This window comes from Hippocampus zosterae, chromosome 8 (assembly GCF_025434085.1).
Source record: "Hippocampus zosterae strain Florida chromosome 8, ASM2543408v3, whole genome shotgun sequence".
Taxonomy (NCBI): domain Eukaryota; kingdom Metazoa; phylum Chordata; class Actinopteri; order Syngnathiformes; family Syngnathidae; genus Hippocampus; species Hippocampus zosterae.
In genome coordinates, this window is record NC_067458.1 from 19,441,049 (window position 1) to 19,457,130 (window position 16,082).

General features: G+C 42.7%; 1 protein-coding gene across 1 annotated transcript; it reads right to left on the minus strand.

Moving 5' to 3' along the window:
- Positions 1–6,367: 6,367 nt before the first annotated feature.
- Positions 6,368–15,946, minus strand: LOC127605609 (leucine-rich repeat-containing protein 52-like). The gene is made up of 3 exons (XM_052073247.1): positions 15,384–15,946; positions 14,297–14,835; positions 6,368–6,768 (listed from the first exon to the last, which is right to left on the minus strand). Exons 1-3 carry the CDS (start codon positions 15,491–15,493, stop codon positions 6,455–6,457), a joined length of 963 nt encoding a protein of 320 aa, XP_051929207.1. The 5' UTR covers positions 15,494–15,946; the 3' UTR covers positions 6,368–6,454.
- Between the last annotated feature and the right edge of the window lie 136 nt (positions 15,947–16,082).

Sequence of the window (16,082 nt, forward strand, 5' to 3'; positions counted from 1 at the left end):
AAAGGGAAATGTATATTAATATTTTGCGGGGGGGGGGGCAAACTATCCAGTTGTTTGTATTGTATCCCCATTTAGTGGTAGCTGTTCCCCCAACTCTTAACTCCGATTTAAACCCTACTTTAAAACCCTAACTTGAAAACCGAATCTTGATTTTAAACCCTCGTTTGAAAGCCGAAACATGACTTGAAACCCTAGACCAAAGTTTTAAGTCCTACTTTGAAACCCTAACACTTACCTGAATCTCTACTTTGAAACTCCAGCACTGATTTTAAACCCTATTTTTAAACCCCAACTATGGCTTGATCCCCTACTTTGAAACCCTCACACCGATTTAAAATGCTACTTTAAAACCCTAACTATGAATTGTAACATTCTTTGAAACCCAAACTATGACTTGAAACCCTACTTTGAAACTCAAACTCTGATTTAAAACCCTCCTTTAAAACTCAAACTGACCTGAAACCCTACTCTGAAACCCTATGACCCGAATGATGACTCAAAACTTTATGCCCCACTTTAAAGCACTAAACCTGACTCGAAACTCCAACACTGACTTAGAACCTACTTTGAAACCCTAACTATGCCTTTAAACTGTACTGTGAAACTCTCAATATAACTTGAAAGCCTACCCTGGAACCGTATTCAGAGATTGAAACCCTACCCGGAGAACCATACAACTGATTTAAAACCATACTTTGTAACTTTAAACTCAACTTGCAGCCCCAACAAAGACTCAAAACCCTAAAATTAACGTTCATACCCTAACCTCAAACAGAAACCCTTACTTGAAATTCACACCCTGACTTAAAAATGGGTTACTGCGTTTTGGAAGCTTGCAGACTAACAGACAGACACTTCACATCAACTACAGAGAACACAATGTACCAGAGGCACAACAGCATTGCTCAGGATAACGCGTGTGTGTGTGTGTGTGTGTGTGCGCGTGCGTGCGCGCTTGGTCTGATCCCGTTATTTCTCTAAGGGGGATGTTAGTTCCTGAGCGTAAAGCCCATATAGACTATCTAATGCAATAAGCTAATCACACGCACACACTGCACCGGCCTCCCGGGGCTGCACACGAGCAGTTTCAAGTGTGGACTAGCATGCTTAGCGCAAGCGCGTGTACTATAAAAGGCAACGAAGCGGCCCGGCCGGGTTTAATGGAGGCTGAAGCCGACATCCGCGGAGGTCGACGTGTGCGCCAAATGGGACGCTCACCTCACTTGGCACGCCGTCTCGCTTCCCTCGTCTCCTATAGTGGGTTCAAAATATGGCAAAAGTGACTTTTTTTTAATGGCTTGCGTACAGATAGTTGTATCTCTGGAGTGCTTGTCTAGTGTAAAATTAAACAATCAAGTATATCTTGAGTTTCTGGAAATGATCAAGATCTCTTGTATTTGCCAGAATTACTGTATGATGTCAAATTTTCATTTACTAATAACCACACCTTCACCGACAACAGCAGCTTGACCAATTGCATAATTAACCAAGACCCAGAGACACTGTATTTTTTTTCTCATCTTTGTGTGTTTCTCGACTGACATTTTTTTCTGTGCACCTTATTGGCCAACTTGCACTGAATACCTTTTCCACCGGATATGTGATTTTAAGATTGCGTTCCTTTCTTATGAATGATTACTTGGATCAGCACCTTGCTAGCTGGCTGACTTAGCAGTACTGTACCTTATCTTCCATCCTATTCTGATGTTTTGGTGTCTCAGAGAGGTAAAAAGAAAGTCAGCAATTTTTAGAACTAGTTTCTCGCCTTGCCTCACCCCGCCTCACATCTGGATTTTGGCCTGTTTTACTGACACTTCTTTCCCCCTCCTTCTCTGAGAGCAGGCAGAATGATGAAGAAAACTACCCATACTGATGCATTAAACCTACCACGGAATGGGTTACAAGGTTATCCATATATGAGTGGTGGAAAATAATGCAGCGGTAGAGTGGTTGTTTCACAACCCGCCTACTGCCGGAAGACAGCTGGGTTAGCTCCAGCACCCCTCGCGACCCTAGTGAGGATAAAGCGGTTCGGAAAATGAATGAATGAATTTGATATGGAGGCCCGTTTTAATACGTGAAGGTACGTTAAATGGACAGATGACGACGGGAATCAATGCACAGGACAAGCTCAGTGAGAGTAGCAATTGGGGCAGTGCTGTCGGGCCCCATCCAGCAGATGGTGCTGTAGCAAGTGTCAGTAAGAAAGGGTTGAAAAAGCATTCTATGTTCCACTACTCATCCGTCTTTATTGCTCATGATACATGGTGTGCAAAAATTGAAGAAGACTCTCAAAGACAGGACAAAAAAAGCAACATCGGCAGAAATATGTTCCTTAAGTCAATACACGCGCACAAACACACACACACACTTCATCACACACGGAGTGGGGACCGTTTGGTTGTGTTGCGTTCAAGGACCACGTAAAAGTTTTGTATTGAAAGGAAACTCATGTAAAATTATATTAACTTATTTTAAATAAAAAAAATACTTTCATGTGGTCAGGTGTTTCTAAAGACACCACAAATTAGCTTTTTTTATGTTTTAGGGGAAAATAAACTATAATACAATGAAATGAAAAATACATTTTACAACTAAAGTAAATTACATCAATATCTGGATTAATTAAAACGAGGTGGCACAGTGGTCAACTCGTTAGGACGTCCACCTCACAGTGCAGAGGTGCAGGGTACGATTCCCGCACTTCCTGTGTTTGCACGTTTTCCCCGTGCCTCCCACATTTAAAAAAATATGCATGGCAGGTTAATGGAACACTCTAAATTGTCCCTTGTTGAGCGCGAATGGTTGTTCCTTGATGTGTGTCCTGTAATTGGTTGTCACCCAGTTCAAGGTGTCCCCCGCCTACTGCCTGATGACGGCAGGGATAGGCTCCAGCAAGCCCCTCCACCCTTGTGAAGATAAGCAGATTAGAAAAGGCATCGATGGGTATTCAAAATAATTTCTAATACAGAAAGAAAAATGCTTGTAATGTTAACCAAAGGTGAAAAAAATAGATACTTCCAGGCGGATCCCAGCCATAACTAATTACATTTTTTTCTTTGCCCTAAGCCCACCATGCCAATAATTCCCATGGTTATTGTTTAAGGACATTCCTATGGGGTCCTGCTCGCTGACAACCAAACGGACTTGGTGGCGGTAATGACCTGGAGGCAAATAACTGATTTTGTGGGTGAACTCGTCGTGAATCATTCGTCAAGGCGGCTCAATGGGATGTGTTGTGGTTGTGTTGCCCCACTTATACACGCCACCACCCGCACACACGCACGCACACGGAAAGCACGCGTATAGACCGAGGTCAGCCGAGCCCGTCGCTTAGAATCCCGTTGAGCTCGGCGACGCACTCTGACGTGGTCGCTCTGTGTTAGCCTGATCTACTTCCTCCACCAGGTTGGCATCCGGGAGATAGCCACGTGTCAAAGACACACGCATACACACACACACACACAAACCGAATCTTTTCACTACGTACGTATTTACTCACACATTTTCATACACCCATGCGACGTTAAAGGTAGCTTGCACATGTTTTTCTGTAGTTTTACATTCATCTGTTTTTTATTTTTTGTTTTTTTTTCGGGGTTTTATGTTTTTTGGTTAGAGGCATATGTTTTGTGTGTGTGTTCATGGAAAGCTGCATGAGCATTTATTTTGTATCCTTGAATAGTGTACTAGCAGGCTCTTTGTCTTTAATATACCAACTGTGTGTTATGAACAATGTTTTTGTATGACATTTATGCACACTCGGAGGACTACTTTGGCCTATCGGACAACCACTTTACTCGTGAAGCAAAACTACTAGTGAGCATTATGATGCTACTAGTGGAGTCCAGGAGGCTACTAGTTCTAGCATAAATAAAAAGACATGAGATGCCAGAATTGGACCGAGTAGTTTTACTGTTGAAGAATTTATTCAATATCCGACTAGTGCGTGGAACTGTCCATGAACTAGTTGATACTCATTCCTTACTAGTAAGGCAATTCAGCACACTTGTAGAACTCTGTTGCTAGTGAGACAAAACTGTGCACCAGTTGACACCTGCATGCTACGAGTACTACTACTAAATAGTAGAATTTTATAATGACACTAGTTGTACTAGTAACACGCTGTAAACTAGTTTATATATTTTTGCCTCACTAGTAACACGTTGTTGCTTTGATATCCAGTTTAAGGTCCATTTACAAGTACGGTATGCTCTGTGACACGAGTAGGACAACCTTGTACTTGTAACTAGTTGGGATTTTGGTGTTACTAATAGGACCCAGGTGGCTAGTAGTGCGTGACACATGTCTACCTGCATGTTGTAGTTGGGCCTTTGCAGCACAGTAGTTTACTAGTAAGGTTTAACTGCGTACTATTTGGCCAAAGGTTCCACTAGTAGTGGAAAAAAAAATACTCTTTAAAATTTCATTCTACTAGTTTTCTACTATATTGTCTCACCAGTGAGGGTAAAGAATGTTCTAGTACTTAAGCTGGATATCATGGATACTGAATAGAAACTCATACGGATTTTCATATGTTTTGAGGTGTCGTTGTCAACTGCGGGACGTATTGTTAGGTAGGAATTGTGTTTGTGTGTGTGTGTGTGTGTGTGTGTGCGTGCGTGCGCAATTGGGTTTCATTCAAATGTCTTCTTACCATCCATCACACAAGTGTTGCCGAGAGCATCAGCCCAGTGACAAAAAAACTCTTGTGAGTGAGAATTTAGTAGGATACAATTAACAATTCAATTTAAATCTCAGTCCAATTGTTTACCGGTAATTTGATCCGACCAGTAGCTACTAATTGATGAAATATATGATGACTGCTGCTAAAATGTTTTTTTTTTTTTTGAAAGACCATGTTAAAGAAATAATAAATTACAAAATAAAATAAAATCCAATTAAAACTCATTAAGAAAATCACACAGTAAAGCAAAGTCGCAAAAGTACTACAAATTAGCAAATAGTGTCACAATTGATATGGAAATAATAATAAAATAAATATACATTAATCGAAAATGTAAATTGCACTACGGAATAAAATAAAGCTTATTCAAATTGAATGTAAGAAGTAATACATTATCATGAACATTTATTTAAATAAATTGTGATAATACAACAAACAGCATTTATGTAAAGCTTTGTAATTTAAAGTAAATAAAGTAATTTAAAAAGTGTTAGTGCTTTAGGGTTTAATTTTGTTTTTGGGGTTTGTTATTTTGTCGAAAATCCTACTAAATTCCCAAGAGATGGTGTTTGTGCTATGGGTTAGTGCTCTCAATGATCTTGAAAGCAATCCCTATTCTCGAGGTAAAGGCATATAGCTAAACATTTGTTTTACACACACACACACATACACACACAAGCACACACACAGTTGAACACACACACACACACACATTCTGTCCTTGTGTTGAGGAGTATGTCAACAGTATGAGGCTGTGTTCGGAATCATTCACTTGCTCCCAAATCACCATTCAGCGTTTCCTTGAATTTTCGCAGATGTAATTTATTCATAATTTTTTTATAACCTATCATCCCTTATTCGCTGTAAAACTCACCTATTTGCTGTTTTTAGCTCAGATCAAGTCCTGTTTAAAATTAACGACTTTCTGACATCTTGTGGCATCTGTAGGTAATTGCCTTTTTGGAGGAGCTACAAATCTTTGCAGATTATCGTACGGGGTTTTTTTTGGGTGCATTTTTGTTGTTGTTTTTAATTCTGAGCTATATAAGCTTGTGCCATACGGTGTAATTTATAGTGACATTTCATAAAATAAATTCCTCCTATTGTTAAACCTAACCTTGATTTCATGAATATTACTACATATTATTATTACTATTATTATTATTATTATTGTTACGAAAACCTGAAGGGTATCTTCAGGATCAGCACAAGAAATCAGTTGGAAAAGTTTACTTGCATCTCTGATGGGAAAAAAAAAAATCTTAAAATTTTGTTGACGTGTGTAATTTAACTTCTGAATACAGTCAATTATGTAACATGGGTTCATGATTGTATGCAAGCATTTGCAAGATGTGGGATGTTGATGCTTTATGATGTTTTGTTGTGTTTTAAGTGCTGTAGCACCGTCTGGTGGCATCTTGGGAAGGAGCTGTTAAAGTGAGTTGAGGCATTTCATTTGGCCAAAGGCAGTCCTTTGCCACCATCTTGTGTCTTTTGGAGGCAACTATAGGACAATATAAAACGTATACAGGGGTCAATTATTCCTGGATTTTTGCAATTCGTCTCATGTCTTCGCTTGGCCATTTCTAGTGACCACTCCTTTTCCTGATGCATTGTAGGATATAACCTATACTTGCTAGACATTTCGGCCAACGTGGCCAATTGGCAAACTCGCTTTTTAGAGCACTATACAGCGGGTAGAGAGTGATTCCGAGCACAGCCAAAATCCACGGATGGGAGTCTTTGGTCTCAGAGTCAACGGCGGCCTCAGACCTGCACGCCAGTCTTGCGCACGTCTCCGTTTCCCTGCTTGCCCCCGCCACCTCCCCTGCTGTCTTCGTCGTCGCTGTCCAGCTCCTCGCTCTTGCGTTTGCTGTAGCGCTCGTACAACACCATGAGCACGCCCATCACCCACGCCGACACCGTGCCCGCTGAGAAGATGACGAAGCCGATGGCCACGAAGAAGAGGTAGTCCCAGTAGCCCAGACCCTGGTGGCAGTCCGCGCGCAGCTGCATGCCCAGCTCGGCCAAACGCCGACCCGTCAGTTCGGCCGGGCTCTGGCACACCGTTTGGCCCTCGTCTGGAAGGGAGAGAGAGTGAATGGACGCGTTACCTTTTTTGCACATTTGAACTTATTTGAAAATACATTTGAACAGATTCGCAACTACGTTCAAACGAGTTTGCCCGTCTAAATTGTTGACCCCACATTTTCAGTTTCACACTTCCGTAGATAACAGCTTTCCTCTTATTGGTTAATTTTCATTACGGGAGTGCTTTGAGTCCACGGTGTCTCTTCATTGTTTCGGCTCCATTGAAATTTAGTTGGCGGAATTGTTTTTTTTTTTTTTCCACCCCTTTGGGACGCCGCGTGACCTCGCAGGTGCATGGTGTGACTAAGCAGTACGAATGAATGGGTGGGCCTCAATGTATATTGTACACATCGTGTCAGTTTATTCCTCAATACCTCGAAGATTGACAGCTGATTCCTAATCCTACCTTGACCCAAACATTTTCAATTTCCAACCAAAATAAAATCTATTTGTCTCACCGTTCTCTCACTTTTGGAGGGGGGTTGATGTGCACATATGCAGTCCTGAGGGCATTTGTGTTATATTTCAGCCTAAAATTGGGAATTGAGTCAAAGTCACAAGGGTACTTTCATCCATCAATGGAACAATCAGATACAAGAGAATAATCAAGGAAGCTGGTTTTTTTTATCCTTTTTATCATCTCATCTAACTTCATCACTCATTAGCAACATCCTAATTGACATCCTCATCATCACCCGGCCCCCCCTCCATCTTCCCTTCATGCTCAGTTGCCTCTGCGAAGAAAAATGACGTGAGAGGACGAAGGAGAGGAAAGGCAATTAGTCAGCGAGAGAGCAGCGGACAAATGTCCAATTTGTGTTTTTTACGGACTCCATAGCCAATGATTCAGTTTCAGCGCTCTGAGGCAGAAGTGATTGATTGTGCTTTGTAAAGTTTGGTCAAGCAAGTCTTTCCATAATTTCTTTTCTAATTACTGTCATACAGATTGTATAGCGAACATTCAAACAGCATTTTTTTTGGTTCTCTTTGGGGCATTTGTATTAAATTAAAATTAAATTAATTACTTGAATTAAATTTTGATATAGCAGAGGTGTACTTCCCATTATCAATTTTTCAGTCATACAGACTATTCTTACCCCCCATATAAAAAACCCCACCAGAGAGGGGAGTCTGGCCACTTTCCTTTTGGCTGATGGCTCACCACACTGTCCATTAAAGTGCACTCAGACATCGGGAAGGCCAAAGGGTCCAAACATTGCAAATGAAGGACGGAGGGATGAACGGTCAGGAACAATCTACCCCAGTAGGGATCTTGGTCTCGACAGTCTTTGTATTCCCGTCTCTTCCCCGCAAACACACTCCTCCCTTATACGCCTGACACTATCACTTCAACCCTGTCATTTTTTTTCACCCTCCATCTGCGTTCTGTGACACTGATGCATGGCCTTTTATGAAAATTACATTGTGGGATGCTACAGTACTCTCTTTGCTGTTACAATTTGTTTGTAGCCTCAAGTGAAGGTGGTTTTGTGCTGAATAATTTAATTTCTGAATACAGTCATTTGTTGAACGAGATTTGACTACAAGCACTAGGCGACCGCCATATTGTGATTATACTATTGCGAAACAACAAACCTCATCCTTTGATTAAAGGACTTGGAGTGCAGCTGTGTTGGAATTCTGTGCAGGTTTAAGGACAAATGCAAATGACTACGTAATGAGTTCGATCCAAGGTTATCAAACACTGCCCACATCAATACCACCCAACACCCCTACCCACACACAGACACACTTTATTTGCTAAGATTTTAATTCCAACTTGATCAGCTCCATCAACTGCTACAAAGGAGGACGAATGAGTAGTACTCGACGTTTTCGACTGGACTTTAGTGCGTGACAGATAAGAGCGCTGACAAGTGCCGCAAATGCCAAGGACATTCCTGACAGTGACAGCTTTTCCTGGCCTGACTGATGGGAAGTGGGGATAAAAATGTTTAAAAAAACTGTGAAAAAGAAAGTGACAAAGAAACAGGACTCAATTATGTCTCTGTTTAACAGAGGTGGCAAAAGTACACACACTACTTAGAGCTACAGTAAGTATGCTGTGACCATCCGGCGTTAGCTTTCAACATTGCCTAAGATTTCAGCCTCCAAATTTAGTTACATTACCTGAAATATTAGCTTCCAATGTTACGTTCAACGTTTCCTGACAATGTCAACTAAAATATTAGCTCCATCCTTAGTTGCCAATGTTAGCTTGTATGTTAGCTTATGAAGTTAGCTTCCCATACAACCTCTGACATTAAAGCTAAGTAAGACTAACATTAGATTACCAGAGAAAATTACCTGACAGCTATTTTGACAAATGAGTTATTGTTAATTCAAAAAAAGTTTTTTTTCCCATCCAATCCATCGATTAATCCAAAAAACCCCCCCCACCGCAGACAGATTTATCTATTATGAAAATATTTGTCAGTTGCAGCCCTACTTCCAACATTACCTCTAACATTAGCTTCAACGTTAATTTCCAATGTTGGCTACAAATTATCTCGATGATTAGCGTCCAACGTTAGCCCTAAAGCTATCTTTAAATGTTAGCGACGTTAAATTGATTATCTGTGTGACAGATAGGAGCGCTGACAAGCAGTGCAAATGCCAAGGATGTCCCTGACAGAGACAGCTTTTCCTGACAGACTGACTGATAAGAAGTGAGGATAAAACGAATAGAAAAAGACATGAGGTGACAAAGAAGCAGGAACCCTTTATGTCAATGATGTTTAGAGGTGGCTAGAGCACTCACGCTTTGTCGCATACTTTGATACTTGTGTCAAAAATGACTCTGATAAAAGTAGAAATACCTCTACTAACTCAACTCCATAGGTAAAGTTCTAAAATTAAAGACTTTTTAAAATCTAATCTGCCATTACCGTATGTACTCTTTTTTCAAAGACACTACTTAGGACAAGTGTAAAACAAATATGTGGAAGGGATAATCAACTGACCTCTATTAACGCTGAATTGCTAACAAAAAGTAAGAAAACTAATGGTGTGAACTTCAAGTTTTGTTTGACTTATGTCCCCCCTCTCCCCCCACGTCACAATCAAGTGATTATCTAAAGCTGGAGGGTTTGAAATCTGCGCTGATGCTATCAAGGAGCTTAAACGCAATCATCACGGCGCCTAAGAATAGTTGACCTTTTCCGCATTCACGCCTTCGCTCTCGTTCTTGAACGTGAGTCAGAACGCCGTCGTCCTCCTTTTTCAGCTTCTCCATAGCGGCTCCTCTTCCTCTGGCAGAGGATAAGTGCAGAGCCACAGTGAAGGTCGGCCAGCAGCAAAAACCTCTTATCGCTTCATTTTTTTTTCATTTATTCTCCCTTCAGCCCCTTTTCACTCTATTTCACTCAACCATCCTCCCGTTTGGCTCTTAACTACTTTGAGAAATGGAGTGATATGTATGCCCCTCTTGAACTGTTATGCTGTAGGTCAGTTTCTTTTCAAAATGCCGTGCCCATGTGGGTTTTCTCCGGGTGCTCCAGTTTCCTCCCACGTTTCAAAGAAGGCATAGTAGGTTAATGGAACGCTCTCGTCTAAACTGTCCCTAGGTGTGATTGTGAGCGCAAATGGTTGTTCGTCTATGTGTTCCCTGCAATTGACTGACAACCAATTCAGGGTGTACCCCAGCTCCTGCCCAAAGACAGTTGGGATAGGCTCCTGGACGCCCGCAACCCTCGTGAGGATAGGTGGCTCTGATAGTGGATGGGTGGATGGATATGTGTGAGTGAAACCTTCAGGTGGTACATTTGCGTCCGTTTTGAAAAGGGGAAAAAAAATCCCTCCCTTGTCCATATGTTGAATTTTGGCAAGGCTGCACAAGTAGGCCAGTTGAATTTGATACGCGTCCAATGTGATGAATAATTTATGCTGCGGCTGTATTGAATGATGCAATTGTCTTTAATGAATTTAAGTGGTGGCCTCTTCCCGACCCTGTTTTGTCCCACATGCTTTGTTTTGTCACACCGCCACGTCTCATCTCTCGAGTTCACTGCAGATAAGTCCACTTTCACTTCTTCCCTCAGAAGTGGAAATAACATCTCTCAAATAGTGACATACTTTGTGCACGTCTTGATGCAAAGCGCTTGTCTGAATCAGCGCATCGGGCCATTCGACCGTTCACTGACAATTAGCGAGACAGCAAAAGAGTGCAACGCTGTAGGCTCAGAGAAATAAATAGAATGGAGACACTCCACAGAACCTTTTCCTTCAATGAGTATTCAAATAAATGGTGGACACTTTAGTAACTTTACAGGGTGCCTTTAATGGCAAAGGGAAAAAAGGTCACAAAAAACTGCGACATAGTAACTACTGCTAGTTTCCAGTGTAAACTGAAGCTAATTGTTCAAATGTTTGCTTTCAATGTTAGCTTTTAGCATTGGGTTCCAAAGTCAGCTTCAAAATAACATTAATTTCCAGCATAAGCTTCAACAGTAGCTCTAATGTTAGCATTCAATTTTAGCTTCAACATTAGTCTCCAAAAATCAGTTCTAACGTTCCTGCTCATGTTGGAGCTATGGAAGAACAACGACAGCTTCCAATGTTAGCGGCGACATCAACTTCCAGCATCAGTTTCATTGTTAGCTGTTATCTTCTAATATAACCGCTAAAATTAGTGCTAAGACCAACGTTTGCTTCTGACGTTAACACCCAATATAAGCTTCCAATGCTAACTCTGATTTTAGCTTCCAATGTAAAATTCGAGCGAATTAAAACCAATGTTAGCTAACAAAGTTAACTTCAACATCAGCCTAATTTATAAATTTACCATGCTGCCTTCTTGCACTCCTTGCCTACCCTCTCCTGAAATCTTCTATCACGCTGCTGTTTGCTGTCAAGCCGGCTGGTGATCAGCATATATCAGACGCTCATAACATACTCAACGTTTAATTACCCCATTAATTCTTTTTAAGCGTCCTTGGGTACAAAGTTGCCATATAAATCTAACCAATGATAATTAAAAGCCAATTAAAAAGTACACTGTGTGTTTTAAAGCGCTCGACTGCTCTTCTGAATCCTGCCCCAGTCAGGGCCTAAACGTGATTCCCTGGATCTGACATTGCACACAATAAGTGGAGTGTCTTTAAAGACAACTCTCATCAGTGGAAGCACATTATTTGACCAGCACCATCATTAAATGACGTGAATGAGGAGAGAAGGTGCAGTGTGCAAGAAGGGATCGAAAAGGAGAACAAAAGGACACTGTTGCCAGTCCTCGAGTGCCTTAAGATAGTGGGTCTGAAATTAGGCTCTACTAGCCGTAGTTTGGGGGCCCATGAAACAATTTTACATGAATTATGTTGTATTATTAAAAATAAAACGCGCAATACTCCACCTTGAGCCAGTTCAAATCTCTGATATCTTTGTAATGTATCATCACATACAGTAAATCTGCCGTCACTTCATTAATAGAGTTGAATTGATTATAAGAACTTTTTATTATTGATTGATTGATCTTTTTTCATCGATATGTTTTTCCATGAAAAAAAAATGTTTAATATCACCAGAACAATCTTCATTTTTGAAAATCAGTAGTAACTTTTGACAACTATTCCCCTGTTAAACTTCAATCTTAAAATCACAATTTCAGACTTTTGACTACCCCCCCCCCAAAAAAAACCTCTCTAAACTTCTAAAAAGTATGATTTTATTGGGGCTATTCACCGTTTCCTTTCCCTCACGTTTTTTCTACAATGCCACCAGATAGCGCCAAAGTCTGAGCAAAAAGTAGTGCTTTGGCACCATCATGTGACAACTTAATGCCGAATTGAAATTTATCGTGAGGATTATCAGGATTTAGCGGAATGAACAAGAAATTCCGAACTAGAAATTTTCCACCTGTTGGCGGCCCTACAAGTAATTATGTTGAAGTAAGGGGCGAAGCTTCTTTTTGACGCTATTTTATTGAAAAGTCATGCTTTGGCGCCATCTCGAGGCCTCTATGGACAATTATAAACTCTTTTTTTGGAGGGGGGGTCAATACCATTATCTGCAGCAAGGCTCTCTCCCTATCCCCCATGAATAATGAGGGATTACTGTGCATGGGGTTTAAATTGCGTTGGGATTATAAACAGTATCTCTATATGGGTCCTTGGAAAATCTTTCTCCCTTGTGAAAGGGGGTCTCTAGAGCCAAACCCCTGCCTTAACCACTGACTGGCTTCACACACATAAGCAGCATTAACATTGATTCCCCCCCCCCCTAGCCCCCACGCCCCATCAACAATGCCCCATGGGCTCACCTTCTCACGCTGTCTTCATGTCGTACACACGTTGCGCTAACAGCGCGATAAATTTGCCGCTATCTGAGATTAAACTGCAGCCGCAATCGCATCATCTTAATGAGCTGACGTGACAACGCGTAATATAAAGACCTTGGAGTGTCTTTGGAATACTTTTCGCAGTAATAGCCTCTTACACCAGAGGTGTCCAAACTGGGTCCTCAAGGGCCAATGCACCGCCTCTTTTACATCCCTGATGCAACACACCTTGATTAAAATGATCATAAACGCGATCTTGCTTCTTCAGAGCTTGCTGATGATCTGATCCTTGTAATTAGGTGTGTTTGAGTAGGGAGAGATGGATGACCTTGAGGACCGAGTTTGGACACCCCTGCCTTACACGCTGGTTATTTTAAAGGCATTTTTCTGTGTGCTGTACTGTGTGTCAGGTAACTTCCTGTGAATTTGCCAACTTGGCACATAGCACATACTGATGCTTTTAAGACCCACTTTGATGAGTTATGTCGAGCCCAAAGTAGAGACATGGGGGCCATTTGCGGCCTGCTGCATGCTTTTTATTGGCTCACTGCGTATTTTAGAGGTTGGAGATCGAAAGGTTACGAAAAAAGTATATTCAAAGACAAAAAAAAAATGGATGATGCCCGTGGAAATACACTAGGCATTGGGGAAAATTTTCCGCATTTTCCTGAAATTCCCGACGGCCGCCCTCACCTTAGACGTAACAGAGGGTCGCTGTCGAAGTGATGAGAAGTTTAACACTCAGGACTCACAGGCCACGCCCCTTTACATTTCAATCAATTGAAATGCATTGAAGTAACTCAATCAGTCAAAAAGTACCACTCGTCCCAATGCACACTTTAATCCATCTTCCATGAATTCTGTCCATCCCCTTGCGCACTGGCAATCAAAAATCAAGGCCCACCCCCTCGGCATTGATAGCAACCGTCACTGGCGGCATCTAATTATCTCAAGGCGGTGAGCAGCAACAGCCGTGTGAGCTCAAACATCAGACACTGCAATAAATTTCTGCTCTATTGCTGCACTTGGAATGTTTTAAGTGTTGGAGCGATGGCCACCTGACAGGACCTGGAAAGTTCAGTTCTGTCACTTCTTCCTACAGTACTTCAGGTCGTCATTATGTGTGTAGAATTTTAAGGAAACAAAAATCTCGAGTCCATTGAGAATAAGGCTGTAACAAAATGTCGAAAATGGATGCACTGGAAATATTTTAAGACTTGAACATTTCCTTCATCCATCCTCACCTTGGAATTTGAAGTTCTCGATCTGGACCCAAAGGCAGAGGTCCTCTGTGTCGCAGTCGCACCTCCACGGGTTCCCGCTGAGTCCCACCGACCGGAGTGACGGCAATCCGATCAGACCGCTAACGTTGAAGGCGCTCAGGTTGTTCCGGCTCACGTCCAGGACTTGCAATGCCGCGTTCTCGGCGAAGGCGTCGGCGTGGATCTCCCTGAGACCCGGGTTGTCCGTCAGGCGCAGCATGACCAGTGATCCCAGAGGCCCAAAAGTCCGCTCATCGATCTGCAGCAACGTGTTGAAGGACAGGTCCAGGTAGGCCAACTTGTGCAGGTTCCCGAAGGTGGACTCTGAGATCTCCGCGAGGGAGTTGTTGCTGCAGTCCAGGTAGACCAGGTCAGACAGGTAGTTGAGCTGCAATGCCGGCAGGTCCCCAATGCGGTTGTTGGAGATGATGAGCTGCCGGGTGGCCAGGGGAAGATCGGCGGGGAATTGGGTCAGCTCTCGCCCGGCGCACTGGACCACCAGCTGGTCATCGCACACGCACCTAGGATTTGAGCAATCCAGGAATTTTGTTGAAAAAAAAGTTGGAAACGTGCCATTGGAATGAGCAACCAAAATGAAGCTGTGGTTGTTTTTTGGGGACGGGGGTTTTGTCGCCTTTGCAGTGGTAGAATGTATTCTGTTACATCGCAATGTTGATTTGAATGTGACAAATTGTTCAGCCCCAATTATGAAGCATTAATCATTTGATTTTTTTGTTTGTTTGTTTTGGGGTTTTTTTGCTTTGTGTTGCGAGGCATAATTTAGGGAGCCATTTTTTTTTTAGTTTGAGTAAGCTTTGAATATGCCACCATGGAATGAAGTGAGAGAAATTTTTTTTAGACATTAAGTCATTAAATGCCAAAGACGTTTGTTTTTTTTCCCCCAGAATCCACACAGTCCGTCATAATGTATTTTATTATTTATTACTTTTTTTATTTTACATTTTTTATATTTCTTGTTCCCAAAAATCCTAACTTAACTTCTGATGGAAATTGACCAAAAACTACCCAGAAATTTCCCGTAAGATTTTATCGCAACCCCAAAACGCACCTGTCGGGGCAGCCGGCCGTCAGCGCCGGCGAGGGGGCCGCCCCCATCACGTAGACCAAGAGGGACAGGAGCCGCAGGGAGTGGGCGCCGGGTTGGCGGGGGACACGCATGACGGGGGCCTGAGCCCGGAGCGTCACGGAGCGGGGACGCCGCCCCTGGTCATCCCGGCCAGGCTCTCGGGATCCAACTTGTGGGGATCCAGCCTCTCCTAGTTAGTTATTTCCAGACGGGCGACACCCCGGTGGGCGAGCTTAGTGGACTTTGCCCCACCGAGCCACTGAATCACCCCCGCGGTGACTCATGCTGGTGACTTAGTTGTCCCCGGCTGAGTGCATGACGAGGGCGTCGGTTCCTGAGTCGAAGGAATGACCCGCGCATACTTCTCCCGATCCGGGGTGAGACGTCTTTTCGCTCCTGCTGAGCGCCACTTCTTTTCGATAGAGGACGCAAGCTGCGCGACACGTCCTTCTCACTGCTCGGTTCCGTGCACTACTGATGCTCCTGAGTGCGAGCTGCCTCTCTGAGCGCTTATGCACGTGACCACCAGTGTGCGTGTGTGTGTGTGCGTGTGAGTGTGTGTGTGTTTGAAGGGATAATTGTAGGAGTGACGTAATCAGGTGTTCAGGCATGCACAAGACCGACCAAACTTAAATGAAGCACGACTCTCTCTCTCTCTCTCTCTCTCTCTCTCTCTCTCTC